The sequence below is a fragment of the Mytilus trossulus genome, chromosome 14, assembly GCF_036588685.1.
Source record: "Mytilus trossulus isolate FHL-02 chromosome 14, PNRI_Mtr1.1.1.hap1, whole genome shotgun sequence".
Lineage (NCBI taxonomy): Eukaryota > Metazoa > Mollusca > Bivalvia > Mytilida > Mytilidae > Mytilus > Mytilus trossulus.
This window is the reverse complement of record NC_086386.1, coordinates 57,329,933-57,351,928: the sequence shown is the minus strand read 5'-3', so window position 1 is coordinate 57,351,928 and position 21,996 is coordinate 57,329,933. Positions and strand designations below refer to the sequence as shown.

General features: G+C 34.2%; 2 protein-coding genes across 2 annotated transcripts; both read left to right on the top strand.

The window, feature by feature from the left end:
* The first annotated feature begins 1,032 nt into the window (after positions 1–1,032).
* On the top strand, positions 1,033–6,242 carry LOC134696439 (tubulin beta-4B chain-like). The gene is made up of 4 exons (XM_063558252.1): positions 1,033–1,247; positions 3,728–3,836; positions 4,199–4,554; positions 5,241–6,242. The coding sequence occupies exons 1-4, from the start codon at positions 1,191–1,193 to the stop codon at positions 6,060–6,062; spliced, it is 1,344 nt and encodes a 447-aa protein (XP_063414322.1). The 5' UTR covers positions 1,033–1,190; the 3' UTR covers positions 6,063–6,242.
* A 6,878-nt stretch (positions 6,243–13,120) lies between these two features.
* Positions 13,121–17,050, top strand: LOC134696440 (tubulin beta-4B chain-like). The gene is made up of 4 exons (XM_063558253.1): positions 13,121–13,384; positions 14,624–14,732; positions 15,350–15,705; positions 16,095–17,050. The coding sequence occupies exons 1-4, from the start codon at positions 13,328–13,330 to the stop codon at positions 16,908–16,910; spliced, it is 1,338 nt and encodes a 445-aa protein (XP_063414323.1). The 5' UTR covers positions 13,121–13,327; the 3' UTR covers positions 16,911–17,050.
* Positions 17,051–21,996: the final 4,946 nt, after the last annotated feature.

Below are 21,996 nucleotides of genomic sequence, written 5' to 3'. Positions count from 1 at the left end.
AATTATACATTTTGAACAGGGTGTTGTATTTAAGTTTAAAATTTTAGTGAGTGGAATGCATAGGAAATTACATCTTTTGAATTAACAAAAAATCTATATGACGAAAATGTTTGAACTATCTACATGTATATAAGCATTCAATCCAGAATCAAATGTCATACTGGGTAAACAAATATGCGTAGTTTGAAATTAATTAAATTAGCATACTTGACACTTCAAAATTATATCAAAAGCTTGCAAAATAATCTAGAATCGTGAGACTCTATGATGACTTTTCACAAATTAATAAATTTCAATATTTGCCAACAGAAATTCAATAAAAAAACTAACATCCATATACTGTGCCATAATTTAATGTAACACATACATGTACACTGAACACTGAGTTTCTAAGACAAATTATAATGGAATTCCTAAATGAATGGAACGCTTTATTGGCTGTCTTGAACGTGTCTGCAAAGGAATCTGCCTTGAAATTTTCGGCGATTACTGACCAGGTCACAGTCCAGTTAACGTGGATCAAGGCTGAGGAACCAGAGGCATCCTCCAGTTAAACCAAGCAGGCCCTGAAAAAAAATAAGCAGATACTCTGGGATGTGGATGTGGGATCCTGTATTTCTGTATTCTTAAATTGTATGGCCATAGAAAACGAATCTCTCTACTTATAATATTAAAAAAATGTTTTTTGTATTTTACCGTGTTTTTTTTTTAATTGTATATAATTGCTATTACTAAAAATGTTTCAAACAGCATTTAAAGCGTAACAAATACTTCTTTTTTTTTTACCGTTAGATAATTCACAATTTAGTAAGTACGTATTGAAAAAATATATAAAAAATAGTATATTTAATCACGTTTTACATATTCATCTATCAATGGAATTTTAATGAGTATTTATCCCCCAACAGAAATGTTCTTTTCATAATATGATAATAAGGTGACTTTTTGAGCCGTTAATAACAGTTATTGAAATTTTATGAGTTTTAACCTGTTTGTACCATATTTCACTCGGCAACGGAAAACATCTTTAAATGTAATCAACCAATGAAAACGGTCGTCTGCCCGTTGCTAGTAAACTAATACCCGGGACCCCTTGCTATCATATGATATTAAATTTTCGTTTTCAATAAAACATCATCATTTAAAACCGCAACCACTGTTGGTAGTAGACGTGAATTTTATAACCGAAAATGAGGGAAATCGTACATTTACAAGCCGGACAGTGCGGAAACCAAATTGGTGCCAAGGTGAGTTTTATTTGACAGCAAAACGCAGAAAATGTAGATTTCTAGCAAAATATTGAAATCGATAATCTGGTTTTATGCAGATACTTAAGACTAGACGGTTTTACAACATTTGTAATATGGCGCTTTTAACTACTAGTATCATATCGATTTTTAACAGATGCACTGTATATATTGAATAATAAATTTCTGGAATCTACAAATTCTTAAATGCTTTGAAAGATGTAAAATACCTAAACTTGACGTCACTGAGTAAATATCTTGATTATTAGTTCATATATATGTTGGTGTAAATACATGTATGACATATATATAGTAAAATGCACCACTAACACTAAAACATTTACTAGGAATTATATTTCCTTCAAAATAGAAGAAGAAAACTTGTATTAAAAGTAAATAACAATGTTCAACTAGTTTTTGTTAAGGCAGTAGCGGATCCAGGGGGGATCCGAGGGTTTGATCCCCTTTTTTGACAATCAATGCATTTGAAATGGGGACGTGTAGTTGGAACCCCCTTCCCATTGTTTGGCCCTGGGTAAGGTAGGTACCCCCTTTTAAAAATGGCTGGATCCTCCCCTGTAAGGTATAAGACTTCAAGAAACTTAAGGGTAACGTTAGAATCAAAATATTTTCTTGAAGTAATATTCCAATGAGCTACATTTAACGAGATCATCTGTCGGTATGACAACTTATTGATCGTCTGCGAGAAGTTACAAGATAAAGTCAATAATCATGGCTCTCAAGAGTCATGACTAATTCTACAGAAATTCCGTAACAATTGACCGAGTTTTCCTGCAAAATTCTGCAGAAAGTGCTTCCAAATCAATATAGCGTGTTGAAATGTCATAAAAATATTTATCATTCTACAAGCTTATAGATTAAAGTTCAATACAATTCAATTTAAATCTCCATTGTCGTGTAAATCTACTAATATGATCTGATACGGGTTGTTACAAAATGGAAACTAGTGTAGCATATAAATGACTACAAGATAACCAAAAAAAAATAAATCAAATGGTGGATTGGGGTCAATTGATTTTTTCTTACTTCCACTATTGTTATAAATAATAAATTCAAAAATCAATAATACTTATAAATATTGAAACCATATTAGGTTAACGTGTATACGTATATGTTGAAATTAATCGAACATGACTGTCATTTTGATTTTTAAATTATGTTTGTGTTATGGTTACCAAGTAAACAAATGTACCTCACGACAGGAGAACCTTGCATGCAGTAACTTGTTGACTAAATTAATATCCGGATTTAACTTTTACCTTGGATGTCAAATCGAATACTTTAACATACAAATATCACCCGGATTACTTATAATATACAAATAAAATATCCTATATCATGCAACTCAATATTGGATTTTAATGACCACCTTAAAGTTAAAGTATTTAAATTAAATTCTCTCTTGTCATTGATAAATACTTAAGAAAAACAAGAAATTGATCCAATAAATTAAACTTAAGACACATGTAGTTTGAAACACATCAAAATTCCTTTAAATTTTATAATTAACAATATTGTAATAAACACTAACACACGAAACAGTTGCGGAACCGGGATGCAAGGGGGATCCGGGGCACGGGGGGGGGGGGGGGGGGGTCTCAACATGGGATTTTGGGTACAGGTGTGCAGCTGGGATTTTAAAAACACCCCCCATTCATATATTGAATAATTGTGAAATCCCTACCTATACATATATTTCACAGCGAAATCATAACCCATTCACATATTTATCAGCTCAAATAGTACCTATGTGCATATACAATCTTATCACACTCGGTCAATTACTACCTATTGATATATTTCCTCGGTCAAATTGCACCCCATTGATATATTTGACGGATCAAAAAAGGGACCCATTCCAGCGGCACATATGTATATACCTTAATATAGGAAGAGACCCCCCCCCCCCCCCCCGTGATCCGGGGGCTGTTTTGAACGATCAAGGCATTTGAATGGGGACATCTGGTTGGAAACCCCCCCCCCCCTTTATCCTGGGTTGGGACCCCCTCCTTTTTAGAATGGCTGGATTCGCCCCCTGCGAAATAGTAAGATGTCGGTATAGACTTAAACCAACTATTTAGCCTTTGAATTTTTTTGAATATATAAGTCTGTTCTATACAGATTCATATATAAATGTCTAAAATACAGAAATTAAATTAAACCGCAGATAACAACCCTTGAATGACACAAACATCGTTTGATTTAAATTAAAGTTGCTTATTAAAATGCAAATAAGAAAGCAACTTAAAGAAGAGGAAAACACTTTGAAGTTGTGTTAGTTGGGAAGTTGTTCAATGTAAAATTTTACAACCAAAATTTCAGTAATTTTCAATTTGTCTGTTGCAACTTCGATCTTTTGTATTGGTGTCTTTAAAACATGTAATATGACGCAAACAAGCAAAAATGTTAATTGTACAAGTCTATGTTTTTGTTATAATGTTGGGTTTTTTTTATTGTAGTTTTGGGAAGTTATCTCAGATGAGCACGGTATCGACCCCACCGGAACATACCATGGAGATTCAGATTTACAATTAGAAAGAATCAACGTCTACTTCAATGAGGCTACAGGTATGAAATGAGAATAAAGACACAATAAATAGTAATCAAAAACTTGTAGGTGAAGAATCGCTGAAAATGAGATTTACAATTTTTTTTAGACCTCTTTCATCTTTATCTATGCTCGCTCATTGATAGATCCACTAACTGAGAGGTTAATTTTCGCAAAAATAGGTGTGAAACTTGCATATTAACACTCCTCTTATACAAGGGGAGTAATTTTCACATTTTTTTTCGAAAAGTTAAAGAAAAGGTTATACATTTATTTGAGCAAAACAGAGTAAGATCGGAAAAATGGATAAACACATTTGTTATATGCCATTGTAAAACATTAAACATTAATATTAACTAATTTCTTCGTTACTTTTTCACAGGTGGAAAATATGTGCCACGTGCAGTATTGGTCGATTTGGAGCCTGGGACCATGGACTCTGTCCGATCTGGACCATTCGGTCAAATCTTCAGACCAGACAATTTTGTTTTCGGACAGAGTGGTGCAGGAAACAACTGGGCCAAGGGACATTACACCGAGGGTGCTGAACTTGTAGACTCTGTTCTTGATGTAGTCAGGAAAGAGGCTGAAAGCTGTGATTGTCTTCAGGGATTCCAACTTACACACTCACTTGGAGGTGGAACCGGATCAGGAATGGGAACACTCCTCATCTCCAAAATCCGTGAAGAATACCCAGACAGAATCATGAACACATTCTCAGTTGTACCATCACCAAAAGTAAGTTTTCATCAAAAACACAAATTCGTTTTTCTTTAAGTTTGAAAATCGGTCTATAGAGTTTTGATAATTCTGTTTTGAAAAGAAAGTAAGGATAGACAAAAAAAATGTCAGAAAATAAGGTAGCATTTAGGTGACAAATCTTTTCTTGAAGTTTGTTTATACCATTTTGTTTTAATGTTTGTTCGTTGTTTTCGGTAAGTCAATTGATACTTGTTTTTAATGCTGCAGTATTTACGTTATCATTTTTATGTTTGTATGTTATTAGATAAACATTATATTTCAAAAAAGCATTTAAAATTTCTGCAATAGTATTCAAATTCAAATATATTTTATTGCTAATCAAAGCGCCCACAAGGAGCAGAACAATTAACATTAATTTCATACAAATGATTACAAGTGATTCAATATGATTAAGACACAATGTTATAAAAGAAAAATAAACCAAAAAATATATATCAACACAAATACAAGAATACAATAAGCACAGTGTTTAACAATATAAGGGGGGGGGTCACTGGGCATTTCTATATCTATATATTATTTAAGGAAACTTTTCTAAATGAGGATAAATTTTGCATATATGTATACATTTATTTAAGATTGCAGAATAAAAAATAATGATAAAACATATGTTAATAATCTTATGTGTCAGGGACTTAATTGTTAACTCCATTCTTTTTCAGGTATCAGACACAGTCGTTGAACCATACAATGCCACACTCTCAGTCCATCAGCTTGTAGAAAACACAGATGAAACATACTGTATCGACAACGAGGCCCTATACGATATCTGCTTCAGAACCCTCAAACTTACAACACCAACATACGGTGATCTTAACCATCTTGTATCCGCAACAATGTCGGGGGTCACAACTTGCCTGCGATTCCCAGGTCAGTTGAATGCCGATCTTCGTAAATTGGCCGTCAACATGGTACCATTCCCTCGTCTTCATTTTTTCATGCCAGGATTCGCTCCCCTGACATCACGTGGAAGCCAACAGTACAGAGCTTTAACTGTACCAGAACTTACCCAACAGATGTTCGATGCTAAGAACATGATGGCAGCCTGTGATCCCCGTCACGGCAGATACCTCACAGTAGCTTGTATGTTCCGTGGACGTATGTCCATGAAAGAGGTTGATGAACAGATGTTGAACGTTCAGAACAAGAACAGCAGCTACTTCGTTGAATGGATCCCCAACAACGTCAAGACAGCCGTCTGTGACATTCCACCACGTGGTCTTAAGATGTCCGCCACATTTATTGGTAACAGCACAGCCATCCAGGAACTTTTCAAGCGTGTATCGGAACAATTCACCGCTATGTTCCGTCGTAAGGCTTTCTTGCATTGGTACACTGGTGAAGGTATGGACGAGATGGAATTCACAGAAGCCGAATCCAACATGAACGATTTGGTTTCAGAATACCAGCAATACCAGGATGCAACAGCCGAAGAGGAAGGAGAGTTCGAAGAGGAAGAAGACGGAGAACAAGAACAAGTTTAAGAAAGAAACTAAACAATAAGTTACTATGCAATATTAAAATCATCATTTGTTTTAAATGCGCAAAATGAAAAAAAAGAGTCATTTATATAATATTTGGATACAAATAAACACTTGTTAAAATTCACAGTTACCGATTGAAAACTTTACACCATAATGATATTAAAATATTTGTTGATAAAATGAAGTTGTTATTATTACTTAAGCATAAATTTAAACATTAATGTAACATTTAAGTTATAATTTTCAGGTTCAGTTTTTTAGGTTTTTGGTTTGGAACAATTAGAAGTGGTCTTATAATTGATGGCCTTATGCCGTTAGTTTGCTCGTTTGAATTATTTTACATGGTCTTTTCTTTAATAGCTGACTATTCGGTATGGGTTTTGTTCATTGTTGAAGACCCTATATGGTGGCCTATAGTTGTTAACGTATGTGTCATTTGGTCTCTTGTGGAGAGTTGTCTCATTGACAAACATACAAAATCATATTTTTTTTATAGTATTATAATACATTTCTTCAGGTTGAGATGGCAGTCATTTTCTTGAAATTTCAAGTCATGTTTGCATGAGCTGTATTTATAGGGAGTAATTTGATGACTGTATACCGTATTTAGGATTGCATATCTCATTATTTTCCCCGTGTATCAGTTAAGATTTAAATAATGGAACCACAAACCTGGATTTTGTCTTTTGCCTCTTCCTTTTAGAAAGTTGAAAAAGAAGATGTGGTATGTATGATTGTCGTCCACTATCCAACAGAGTTGAAATAACGCGGATTTAAGCAACTATCTACAAAATTAACACAAGGCCCTTCCACAATGAGCAAAACGCATACCGTATAGTCAACTATATAAGGTCCCGACATGTGCAACAGTTCAACAAAATCTTTAAAACAAGGGCCTGATTAGATACAAAACATTACACGAAAAACAAATGTCACAGACAACAACTTAGGATAATTACTGATTTATAGAGCTCAACCAGTTGCCAAAACCCGCAACAGTGGTCTAACAGCACAACATCAGAACAATCTATAAAATTCAGTTGTAAAGAACTGATTTTGATTGAGAAGCCCAAAAGCAACTATACAAAAGACACAAAACACCGATCAAAGCCTTCTCGCAATTACTGAGAGCCAATCCAAATAAAGTACAGAAAATAGCTGAGGACCACCTCCTGGTGTGGGATTTTCTCGCTGCGTTAAAGACCCATTGGTGGCCTTCGGCTGTTATCTGCTCTTTGTTCGAGTTGTTGTCTCTTTGACATATTATAGATATAGGAAGATGTGGTGTGAGTGCCAATGAGACAACTCTCCATCCAAATAACAATTTATAAAAGTAAACCTGTATAGGTCAATGTACGGCCTTCTTTGACATATTCCCCATTTCCATTCTCAATTTATCCTATAAATAATTATATATTTTTGTAAGTTTGGTGCTCTTCTAGTCATTATTTTTCAATGGCTAGTGTTTCTTCTTAGTTAATTACATGCAAAAAAGTGATAATTTAGCATATTTTTGTCAAGTCGACTTAGCAAAAAAAGGTTCTGTCATTTGCTTGTTTATACATGTAATAATGAACTCACAAATACAAGACTTTGTTTTCATGCATGTTTCCTTATAGATCTAGGTTTAATTGTCTTTCATGAGATGAATGTAGCAGTAGGAAAAACATTATAGATTACTCTGCAGTGTATGTTTTGCTCATTATTAAAGGCTGCAGCATTGGTCTCTGGTGGAGATGCCAATCTGCATGGTGACGGTGATGTAAACTTTTTGTGTAAATTAAAAGCTAAATATATTCGGTATCAACATCCTGTCATCTTGATACAGATGCCTCACGGTCTGCAGTTTCCATCTTGTATATTTCGATTGACAATGTCCTTGACTTCATTTTCATGGTTCATAGGCTACATACAAAATTTTAGATTTGTCTCGCCTTTAACGAAAGTTGAGAAAAGCGAGACATAGGTATTGCTTTCCGGTGATGGCAAAGCGGAGTATGCGTCAATAATTGTTCATTTTTATGCTCAAGTCAGTTTTATTTGAACTACTTGTGATAGATAAATGATATTTTGGATAAAGTTGCATTAATACCATCAACACATATTAGTTTGACCACAATGCCGAAGCCCTGTCCCTATAGTTCACGGTCCATTTCCGTACCTGGAAACTTTGATTCAACTAGCAATTTTGAATGTTAAGTCAGTTTGATAATAACTACTTGTGATAAACCAACTATATTTTGTGTACTATTCAGGGGCGGATCCAGCCATTTTAAAAAGGGGTCCCCAACCCAGGATAAAAAGGGGGTGTTCCAACCACATGTCCCCATTCAAATGCATTGATCGTCTAAAAAAGGGGATTCCAACCCCAGGGACCCCCCCCCCCCCCTGGATCTGCCGATGCTATTAGTTCCGATCAGTTTGATGACTATTGGAAGGCCCTACCCCCGAGGTTATGGTCCATCTCCCTACCTTGAGAAAACACAAGCCAATTAGTATAGCCTCATCATAAATAGAACCCATGACTTCTCGGAATACAATACTTTAAGTGATGACCATGTTACAAAAATTAGAGAATAAAGGGTCAAAAATATAAAGGATACGCGGCAGGAAAAATGACCTAAGAAATTAATGAATACGAAAATGAAGAACACAAACGATGAGCAAACTCCATACTGTATAGAAAGGTATGTTATGCCCTCCATACTGTATAGAAAGGTATGTTATGCCCTCCATACTGTATAGAAAGGTATGTTATGCCCCGAAATGACAGATTTGAAACGATTCAAACGAGAAAGCAAAGGCAATGACTTTTTGAAAAATCGGCTTAATCACTGACCTCAGATACACAAGCCAAACACGCTGCCACAAGATCATCGAAAGGATTCCTATATTTACCAAATGATACTCGAGAGATGATATGGCTAACAACTTTTATGGTGCCCAAATACTATTATTATAAAACAATGAAACAATCATATGAAAATTAAGATTACATTCTAGCTAACCATTTATAATATTAATCATGAGGGTAAAATAGGCTCTATCATCATTCACCAATTTTCTGCATGTTGGTTACATCCTTAACGTTGTTGCATCATCAAATATCAGTTCTTTTCCGTAATTTTTATAGACAATAACTGTTTAGTGTCTTTAAATATCAGCTGTATGCGTATGAGGCAAAGAAACAGGTGTTATACTTAAACATTCAATATATGTTGTCCCCTGGTTGCAGTAAAAACCATCTACCAAGTGATCTATACTGAGTGATCTATCCATTTCTTGTTCCCACTCACAGCAGCCGTTAAGATGTTTCGCTTGTTGTGTTTCGTTCTGACTAATCAAGAAGTATAATTTGTATTTCGAATTACTTCCACGTTTTTCAGTCAAACTATTTTTATATTATACCGACTTTTGACTCGTGATTGTACATTTTTTTGACAGGTTACCTTTTCTGTGATCGGGCATCCTGGTACTCGGTCAAGTAAGGGCAACCAAAATAAGTATATTCAAGCTTGTAATCGGTGCTTTTTGAGGAGTGTGTTTACTGTTTTCCTATGATTTTGTCGTAAAGAAAATATAAATCAGTTGATTTACCCCCCCCCCCCCCCCCCCCCCCAATTGTACCAATTAGTAGCTTAAATTTTACTACTTTACGTTCCTCTCTATAGACGTGTAAGAACGATAATTTTTTTTATGTCCCACCTTCGATAGTAGAGGTTCATTATGTCTTCTTAACTGTGCGTCTGTTCGTCCCTCTGTCCCGCTTCAGTTTAAAGTTTTTGGTCAAGGTAGTTTTTGATGAAGTTAAGTCCAATTAACTTGACATTTAGTACACATGTTCCCTATTATATGATCTTTCTCATTTTTATGCCAAAATAGAGTTTTTACCCCAATGTCACGGACCACTGAACATATAAATTGATAGTGTGAGCGGGGCATCCGTGTACTGGGGACACATTGTTGTGTGTCTAACTTCCGGTTAAATAAATGCTAGACCGTCAATTCCAGTTCATAATAGACTTTGAGTGATTTGTACATATACAATTGTGTTGAAACTAAAAGACACTTTTTTTTCCCTTTGTGATGACTTGAGATGGTTTCTATTTTCTGGATGTTCAAATTATATTGAAAACTTTGCAATTTTAGACGATGGTCAGAAATTAGTTGAAATGGTGAATGTGATGAAAATCAAGCTTTTTTTTTTAGCAAAAGTATATAATCATTAATACGGTGGCAGAATGCGGCCATGAAAGAAAAAAAAATTATGTCGTTCCCTCAAGGTACTATGTCGTTCCCTCAAGATGCTATGTCGTTCCCACAAGATAGCTATCTTGTTCCCTCAAGATACTATGTCGTTCCCACAAGATAGTTATCTCGTTCCCTCAACAAAGCAATTTCAATACAAAGATGATAGGTCGTTCCCTCAAAATACTATGTCGTTCCCTCAAGATGGTATGTTGTTCCCTCAAGATACTATGTCGTTCCCACAAGATAGCTATCTCGTTCCCTCAAGATGATATGTCGTTTCCTCAAGATATTATGTCGTTCCCTCAAGATATTATGTCGTTCCCTCAAGATATTATGTCGTTCCCTCAAGATACTATGTTTCCCCCTCAAGATACTATGTTTCCCCCTCAAGATGATATGTCGTTCCCTCAAGATGCTATGTTGTTCCCTCAAGATAGTTATCTCGTTCCCTCAACATAGCAATATCAATGCAATTTTAAAACTATGTTGAGGGATCCACAAAGTATCTTGAGGGAACGACATAACATCTTGAGGGAACAACATAGTATCTTGAGGGAACGACATATCATCTTGAGGGAACAACATAACATCTTGAGGGAACGACATATTATCTTGAGGGAACGAGATAACTATCTTGAGGGAACGATATAACTATCTTGAGGGAACGAGATAACTATCTTGAGGGAACGAGATAACTATCTTGAGGGAACGAGATAACTATCTTGTGGGAACGACATAGTATCTTGATTGAACGACATTGTATCTTGAGTGAACGACATATTATCTTGAGGGAACGAGATAACTATCTTGAGGGAACGAGATAATCATCTTGTGGGAACGACATATTATCTTGAGGGAACGAGATAACTATCTTGTGGGAACGACATAGCATCTTGAGGGAACGAGATAGCTATCTTGTGGGAACGACATAGCATCTTGAGGGAACGACATTGTATCTGGAGGGAACGACATAGCATCTTGAGGGAACGAGATAGCTATCTTGTGGGAACGACATAGCATCTTGAGGGAACGACATAGTACCTTGAGGGAACGACATAATTTTTTTTTCTTTCATGGCCGCATTCTGCCACCGTACATTAATGAGACGAAAGTTATTTTTTGTTTTAGATACTATTTTTTTAAGTTTTAGTAACCTTTAAACTTTACTACTTTTAAAGTCATGTGACATCTAAATGAAATAAATAATTATGATTGTGTATCTATATAATATATATAATTCATTATTCCAATTTATAAATTGAATCTGTATTTATTCAAATGATAAATCTTGTTGAAATTGTTCAAAAAAGAAATGTTATGAAAAGTTATATGTACAAAATATTAAAGAGGGGGGGTAGGACCTTTATCGGGACTCCCGGATCAGGTGTTTTTTAACTCGGGATTTCGGGATTGATCCGAGAATTCTTTTTGTCTAATTTCGAAATCGGGATTTAATTATTTAAATTCAGGACCTCGGGATTTTGTGTTTCATACAATTGAGAAAGGAAATGGGGAATGTAGTATATTTTTTATTATGACATTGTTTAATGTACCATCTGTATGTGCTGAGAGTACTATAAGTAGTATTTTATAGTAGTTTCAGGTATGCGACGCTATAATAAAATAAAATGTATACATTATTTATAATAATAAAAAGACATTGGCATCTAAAACGTATGTGATTTGGTTTATCGGGACAAATTAATGAATGAAAGATATTGATCACACTTTTCTGAAACACAAATAATCAAACAGAGTAAATAAATGCCATGTCTGCTGACATATTCGTAAAAAAGGATTACCGAAATTTGTACATACAGGCAAAAACGCAAGTTATTCAGAAAACAAGCTCTTTTCAGGGGTTTACAATCGCCATGCACAAAAAGAAAGAAATTAATGTAAACCTTAAACCTCTTCAAAGTTCAACATTTTGTTTTACCTGCGAACAATTTATATGCAGAGGATCATTTCATTCACAATTTTATCAATGGATGAAACTACTGTAACAAATTTAAAAAAATCAACATAATAAGCTTTTTAGGACAGCTATTACTTGTGCAGTTATCAAAAGTCTCCTTTTCAGTGACCATGACCTTTGAATGAATGGCAGCATATACTGAACATAAATAAAAATTAGATGTGGTATGATTGCCAATGAGACAACTCTCCATAAGAGACCAAAATGATACAGAAATTAAATATAGGCCACCGTACGGCCTTCAACAATAAGCAAAGCCCATACCGCATAGTCAGCTATAAAAGGCCCCGAAATCATTTTAATGACAATGTTAAACAACATTTAAAAAAATGAACGAAATCAAACATGAAATCAAACATGCAACGCATAAACAAACGACAACAACCGAATTACAGGCTCATAAAATCAAATATTTAATATAAAAATATTTATCCATATCATCCAGAGCTCTGCATATCATCTATAATTAAATCATAGGTATCTTTAAATTTACATTTTGCAAAAAAATCAAGTGTTTTACAAGTTTAGGGCTATGGGATATGAAGAAAATATATTACTTATTTTCTTGTATCATTGTTCAATCTGCTTTAAATTAAAGTGTTACAAAGACTTCGTTTTTTACCGTTAGCTAACAAACAATTGAATAATTAGCTGTTGATAAGAAAATTAACAAATTGGATATTTAATCCTTATTATGTTTTACCTATTCATATATATCAATTGAAATTATACAATGTATTAAAACCCCGAGCAGAAATTTTCTTTTCATAATTTGACAATTAGAACGTAAGTTTTTAAGCCGTTGATAACAGTTGAAAGTTTATGGGTATTAACTTGTTTGTTTGTTTGTTCGATATTACCTTCGGCAACGGTAAACATATTTAAATAAAATCAACCAATAGAAAACGTTCGTCTGCCCGTTGCTAACACCCTGAACCCCACGTATCATACAAATAGGTTAACCACTCTTGGTTTTCATTATCAACATTTAAAATCTCAACCACCGTGAGTAGTAGACGTGAATTTATAAAAGAAAATGAGGGAAATCGTACATTTACAAGCCGGACAATGCGGAAACCAAATTGGTGCCAAGGTAAGTCTTATTTGACAGAGAAATAGCCTGATATAAGCAAGATTTCTATCAAAATATTGAAAATCCATTATCTGAGTTTTAGCCGTACATATGAAATGGCGGTATTATTTTCAAAATGGCGCCCTGACTACATGATCGATTTTTAACAGAATTGTGTATTGTATGTGAATAACACAATGTTTTAGTCTATTAATATCTAGATCATTATTTGATAATCGGTTTAAGGAGTAAAACTAGCAAAATTCATATTTTTTTTTATTTTTATGGATAATTTCTTACAATATAGACAAGACCAGATAAATATTTTATTTCCTCAGACATAGACGTGTACAAGAGGTCAAAATATGATCAAATATTCATACATTATATCAGTAGAGTTCAGTAGTGTATAATATCACGTGATTTTCATGACATTGAGATATATACATTATATTTTACCTATTAGTTTAAAGGATTACATTTGTATTTCTTCATTGATTGTGAGAACCGAAATATATATGTATAAAAATTGTATGTAGATGAAGATTACGTCATTGGTGTTGTCATATAGTCTATCCAAGGGTGTATTTTAAGAAAATAACCAAAGATCATGATGATTGCGTTGGATAAAATCCGATTTTTGTTTAATCCCGCATATGTGCTTCAATATTAAATGTAATTGTTTATACACACATATTCTCTGTAAACTGTGTAATTTATAGTTAATAAGAAATAAAATTCATTCATTCATTTATTAACAAGATCATCTGTCGGCGAGACACATTATTGATCGTTAGCGAGAGATTTAAAAGATACTTGAATCGTGATATTGAATACCATATAAAAAAAATAAAATAAAACATAAAATTTAGAAAAAAAATTTACTATGACCCTTCTACTAATTTTTTTTTAAATTCCCAAAAACTCCAACGGATCACGCACGTTGTCAGTTTTTATCGGAAAAAATCATTGGATATAGCAGTTTGGCAAACACTATTTTTCTCATTGAGAATCTTAATATTTCCTTAACAATAGAACGTGATTAAAACGTTTACCTGATTTTATAAAGAGTTATCTCCCTGTAGTATGCACCTTAATATGGACATGTCATCAAAAATAAACACGAAAGGGAAACAATTTTGGGATTGAGATTGTAGGAACGAAGACTCCGATCTTTGGTATTGGTGTCATTTACCATGTAACCTTTTCCCTTAAATATGTATGATACTATTTCTTGTATTGTTTACTCTTTAATTACAGTTTTGGGAAGTCATCTCAGACGAGCACGGTATTGACCCCACCGGAACATACCATGGAGATTCTGACTTACAATTAGAAAGAATCAACGTCTACTACAATGAAGCTACAGGTATGAAAACAAATACAAAAAAATATAGGAAAAACTCGTGAAAAAAAAGGAAATTAATTTAAAAAAAAAAGCTTCGTTAGCAAGGCCACACTTAAAAATATTTTAGTTTGCCCAAACCTTACCCAAACTTCGGGTAGAGAAAGTGGGTAGGTAGGAATTTTCTTTTTTTTTCTGCAAAGAGAAATTGAAGTGCCAGTTGTTTGTAAGCCTTCATGGCTATCTGATTAAAAAAAAACTTTTTCACATGGGGACAAGAGAATATTTTGAGTAGGCAGCTTTTAACTGGGAAGGTAGGGTTAGGGCAAACACACATATTCTTTTTATGGCTCAATACACACTCACTGATAGACCTAATAACAGAGCGTTTAATATTCGTGAGAAGTTCTGACTGCATTTAAAACTTTTCATACTTTGATTGTTTCCCCATTTTTTTAATTGTTCAAAACTTTGAAAAAAGGTGCATGATACTAAAATGAAACTTTAAGTTTAAGTGAAGGAGGGAAAAATAGAAAAAAGGGTTTTATATGTAGATATATATATAGTCATGGACATGTATGTAATATCATTATAAAACCTAGAACAGTTGACCTGAATTAATTTCTGTCCTTTTTTTACAGGTGGAAAATATGTGCCACGTGCTGTTTTGGTCGATTTGGAGCCCGGAACCATGGACTCTGTCCGATCTGGACCATTCGGTCAAATCTTCAGACCAGACAACTTTGTTTTCGGACAGAGTGGTGCAGGAAACAACTGGGCTAAGGGACATTACACAGAAGGTGCTGAACTTGTAGACTCTGTTCTCGATGTTGTCAGGAAAGAGGCTGAAAGCTGTGATTGTCTTCAGGGATTCCAACTTACACACTCACTTGGAGGTGGAACCGGATCAGGAATGGGAACACTCCTTATCTCCAAAATCCGTGAAGAATACCCAGACAGAATCATGAACACATTCTCAGTTGTACCATCACCAAAAGTAAGTTTTCGTTAACAAAAATGCAAATTTGATCTGATTTTACTGAATGGTTTTGTCATCTTAGGACCTTTAAAGCTGACTGTTCGGTGTGAGTCGAGGCTCGATGTTGAAGACTGTACTTTGTCCTATAAGGGGTTTTACTTTTACAAATTGTAATTGGATTGAAAGTTGTCTCAATGGCACTCATAACACATCTTCTTATATCTATGTTACAATTAAGTACATGTAAATTAAAATTAAGAAAAAATATGTATTTATGAAAGTTGTAGCGATTTCATATGATAAATTTCTTCATTGGGTTCTTTGGTCAAATAAATAATGAAGGACAAAAAAAAACGGTACCATAATGACTTCCTATGATTTATATTGTTTACTCCATTCTTTTCCAGGTATCAGACACAGTCGTTGAACCATACAATGCCACACTCTCCGTCCATCAGCTCGTAGAAAACACAGATGAAACATACTGTATCGACAACGAGGCTCTTTACGATATCTGCTTCAGAACCCTCAAACTTACAACACCAACATACGGTGATCTTAACCATCTTGTCTCTGCAACAATGTCCGGAGTCACAACATGTCTCCGATTTCCAGGTCAGTTGAATGCTGATCTCCGAAAATTGGCCGTCAACATGGTACCATTCCCACGTCTTCACTTCTTTATGCCAGGATTCGCACCCCTGACATCCCGTGGAAGCCAACAGTACAGAGCTTTAACTGTACCAGAACTTACCCAACAGATGTTCGATGCCAAGAACATGATGGCAGCTTGTGATCCCCGTCACGGCAGATACCTCACAGTTGCTTGTATGTTCAGAGGACGTATGTCCATGAAGGAGGTCGACGAACAAATGTTGAACGTACAAAACAAAAACAGCAGCTACTTCGTTGAATGGATCCCCAACAACGTCAAGACAGCCGTCTGTGACATTCCACCACGTGGTCTTAAGATGTCTGCCACATTTATTGGAAACAGCACTGCCATCCAGGAACTCTTCAAGAGAATCTCAGAACAATTCACCGCTATGTTCAGGCGTAAAGCTTTCTTGCATTGGTACACTGGCGAGGGTATGGACGAGATGGAATTCACAGAAGCCGAATCCAACATGAACGATTTGGTCTCAGAATACCAACAATACCAGGATGCAACAGCCGAAGAGGAAGGAGAGTTCGAAGAGGAAGAAGGAGAAGAGGAAGCTTAAACATTTCCTAAAGAACAATGAACTTTGAAAACAAAATAGTCATTACAAAATGTTTGGATACAAACAAACACTTGTTAAATTTGTTTATCTATTGAAACTTTACACCAAAATGATATTAAATTATTTGTTGAAACAACAAAGTTATTATTATTACTTGTTCATAAATTTAAACTATTTGTTGAGCATAAACTTTTGAGATTGAATTTCCTTGTTCAGATACTTTTGCGGTTTTCAAACATAGAATTTTCTGATTCAGATACTTTTGAGGTTTCTTCTTTTCACACATAGAATTTACTGGTTCAGATACTTTTGAGGTTTTTTGGTTTTCACACATAGAATTTCCTGGTTCAGATACTTTTTGGGGTTTTTGGTTTTCACACAGAAATTCCTAGTTCAGATACTTTTGAGGTTTTTGTTGTTCATACACAGAATTTCCTAGTTCAGATTCTTTTTAGCTTTTTGGTTTTCACACAGAATTTCCTGGTTCAGATACTTTTAAGAATTTCCTGGTCAGATACTGTTGAGGTTTTTGGTTTTCACACATAGAATTTCCTAGCTCAGATACTTTTGAGGTTTTTGATTTTCACACATCAGAAGTGGTTTGGCAATACGGTTCTTCGGGTTAAGTTGGCATGGTCTTCGAAATGCAGATGAGGTATCCCCCTTAATTATACAGATTGGTAGCTTGATTTTACCTGTTCTAAGTTGCTCTTATCTGACCGAGTACCAGGATGCCCTTCCACAGATCAGGTAACCTGTTGAAAAAATATAAATTACGGAGTCGAAAGTCAGTAGTGTGAAATTACTCTGTTAAAGGCATACGATACAGTAGAGATTCCTCTTTGATTTTTAATTGTTAATTTTTGGTAGATTGTTTATTTAAATGTTAACTTTTTGAAATGTGCAAAGAAAAATATACCTTCATGACCTACTTTTTGAGGAAATTTGGTTCGAAATTTGCATATTTAAGAAAAAAGGACATTTGATACGATTGTCAATGAGACGACTTTTAACCATAGTTCAAATGACGAATTCAGATAAACTATTAAAGGCCACGAAAAAATCCACACCGTATATCCTGCTTTAAAAGGCACAGACATGAAAATAATAACCATTCAAACGGTAAAACTAAAGGTCTCTATAGACATTACATGGACACAAAACTATATATCAAAATTAACTCGCACTACTCTGAACATGTTAATTAAACCTTTATAGTGAATATTTAGAGCTGTTTTGAGAAAAAAATCGTAATTGCCTCTACATAAATTCAAATACGATGTAGTTTAATATTTCATAGGAAGTACAGCAGTCGATATTAGAGCATACCATTGCATCATTCTGTATCAATAGATAAGGTTGCCTCAGTCGGTCTTCAGGGTGTTTTTTTTTATTACGGTATAAATATATTTATCGACTTATTTGTCTGTATATTATACATCCAATCTGGGAGTGCATGCAACACCGGTGGTCCAACATTTTTTTTTATCTGCATGAGAAACTACTTTACGAAAAGACTTCGTATTTGTTCAGCAGGATAATAACAATGAGTTGTGAACACTTCACTGGTCTGTCAGATACCTAATTCCGGTGTGCTGATATTTCGATTTTTTTGTGTCTCGATATGTACTGTTTATAACGTTTTTACACCAAATCCATTGGATGTTGGATGTGTTCTGATTTAAAATTTAGTCTTAGATGGATGATTTTTTATACGACCGCAAAAATAGATTTTTTTTTGGTCGTATATTGGTAACTTGTTGGCGTCGTCGTCGTCTTCGTCCGAAGACATTTGGTTTTCGAAACTTTAGTAAAAGTAAAAAGAAATCTATGAAATTTAAACACAAGGTATATGACCATAAAAGGAAGGTTGGGATTCATTTTTGGTGTTTTGGTCCCAACGAATTAGGGGCCAAAGGGGGCCAAAATTAAACTTTGTTTGATTTCATCAAGAAATGAATTATAGGGGTTCTTTGATATGCCAAATCTAACCGTGTATTCAGATATTTAATTTTGGTCCTGTTTTCAGCTTGGTCCACATTAAGGTCCAAAGAGTCCAAAATTAAACTTAGCTTGATTTTAACAAACAATGGATTCTTGGGGTTCTTTGATTTGCTAAATCTAAACACGTACTTACATTTTTGATTATGGGCCCAGTTTTCAAGTTGGTCCAAATCGCTGTCCAAAATTATTATATTAAGTATTGTGCAATAGCAAGAAATTTTCAATTGCACAGTATTGCGCAATAGCAAGAAATTTTCAATTGCACAGTATTCCGCAATAGCAATAAATCCTCAATTGCACAGTATTGTGCAATAGCAAGAAATTTTCAATTGCACAGTATTGCGCAATAGCAAGACATCTTCAATTGCACAGTTTGTGCAATAGCAAGAAATCTTCAATTGCACAGTTTTGCGCAATAGCAAGAAATATCTAATTGCACAATATTGCGCAATAGCAAGAAATTTTCAATTGCACAGTTTTGCGCAATAGCAAGAAATATTCAATTGCACAGTATTGTCCAGTTTTCAAAATGGTCTGCATTAAGGTCCAAAGGGTAAAAAATTAAACTTTGTTTGATTTCAACAAACATTGAATATATGGGGCTCTTCAATATGCTAATCTAACCATGCATTAAGATTTTTTATATTTGCGCAATAGCAAGAAATATTCAATTGCACAGTATTGTCCAGTTTTTAAAATGGTCTACATTAAGGTCCAAAGGGTAAAAAATTAAACTTTGTTTGATTTCAACAAACATTGAATATATGGGGCTCTTCAATATGCTAATCTAACCATGTATTAAGATTTTTGATATTTGGGCCCGGTTATCAAATTGGTCCAAATTGAGGTCTAAAGGGTCTAAAATTGAACATTATTTGATTTCATCAAAAATTGAATTCTTGGGGTTCTATGATTTGCTGATTCCAACCATGTATTTAGATTTAAGATATAGACCATAATAGGTAAATGTCCAATTTAAATTTTTTAAGATTTTAAGTCTAAAGTTCTTAGACCACATTCATTCTGTGTCAAAAACCTATGTTGTGTCAACTATTTAATCACAATTCAAATTCAGAGCTGTATCAAGCTTAAATATTGTGTCAAGGGTCTGTTCAGAGTTCAATCTCTGTGGTCGTATAAAGCTGTGCCCTGCTTATATAGTTGTTAGTGGATACGAACTAGCAATCTGTAACTGAGAATCTCTCTAATCTGTACTTAATGTCTTTTTGTTGTTGGGATAGACAAGTACCCGGCCACGCCCACTCTGTGGTTTTAGCTCACCGTTCCGTCAAAAAACATGGCTGCCATGGCTAAAAATAGAATGAAGAGGTAAAAAGCAGTTTTTGGCTGAAATCTCAAAAAACACAATCAGTTAGAGCAAATCTGACATGGGATTAAATTGTTAATAAATAAAAGATCTATCAGCCCTGAAATTTTCAGATGAATATAATAACTCATTGTTGGGTGGCTGCCACTAATTTAGTAATTGTAAGGACAATTTGCAGTTTTTGGTTATTATCTTGAATAGTTTTAATGATAAAGGTGAACTGTAAACAGCAATTTTGTCCAGCAAAGTAAGATCTACCAATAATTGTATATGACCAATATTATCATTTGACCCCTTAAAGAGTTATTGCCCTTTAAGGACAATTATACACAATTTGTTTATCGTGTTTTCTAACTTTAACAAATCTTTTCCTCTGAAACTACTGAACCTATTCCAACCAAACTTGAGCTGAATGATCCTTATGGTATCTATAAAGTTTGTGTTTTATTTTCTGTTTCGTCAAAAAACATGGCCGCCATTGCTAAAAATAGAACATATATGGGTAAAATGCAGTTTTTGGCTTATATACCAAAATCCAAAGCATTTAGAGCAACTCTGACAAGGTCAAGTTCTATCAGCCCTCAAGTTTTCAGATGAATCTAAGAACCCATTATTGGGTTGCTGCCACTTAATTTGTTATTTTAAGGAAATTTTGCAGTTTTTGGTTTTAAAGAAAGTGTGACAAAAAAATGCATTTTCAAACATTTATTAATATACATTAAACAAAAACAAAAACTACGATGAAATTTGATACTTTAAAAACTCTTAAAAAAAGATAAATGCCGAAAATCAAGGTGAGCGATTCAGGCTCTTGAGAGTATCTTGTTATACGACCGCAAAACAAATTTTGCGTTCGTACATTGGTATCACGTCGTCAGCGTCGTCAGAAGATACTTAGTTTCTGGACAATAACTTTATTTAAAGTGAATAGATCTCTACGAAATTTAAACAAAGTGTATAAAACCACAAAAGGAAGATTGGATTTGATTTTGGGAGTTATGTTTCCAGACAATTACTTGTGTGTAAGTGTATGGATCTTTCTGAAATTGTACATCAAGGTTCCATACCAACAAAAGAAGGCTGGGATTGATTTTGGGGGTATGGCCTAAACTGTTTAGGAATTGGTGATATAAGGGGACAAAAAAATAATTGTTTTATACTTTATATAAATTGCTTATTTCAATGGAATTTTATTCTTGAAATCTTGGGGTTCTTTTAAATGCTAAATCTAACCGTGTATTACGTTTTTGAAATTTGGTCCCCGTTTTTAAATTGGGGTCAAAAGGGTCCAAAATTAAACTTAGTTTGACATTAACAAAAATTGAATTCTTAGGGTTCATTGATATACTGAATCTTAATATGTATTTAGATTTTTGATTATGGGTTCAATTTTCAAGTTGGTCCAAATTTGGTTCAAAAGGGTCCAAAATTAAACTTTGTTTGATTTTATAAAAAATCTAATTGTAGGGGTTCTTTGATATGCCGAATCTAACAGTGAATTTGGGTTTTCAATTTTGGGTCCCGTTTTCAAATTGGTCTACATTAATGTCCAAAGAGTCCAAAATTAAAGTTATCTTGATTTTAACAAAAAATGAAATCTTGGGGTTCTTTGATATGCCTAATTTACTTATGTATTTATATTTTTGATTATTGGCCCAGTTTTCAAGTTGGTCCAAGTTGGGGTAAAACATTTAACTTTATTTGATTTCAAAACATTTGAATGTATGGGGTTCTTTGGTGTGCCAAATCTAACCA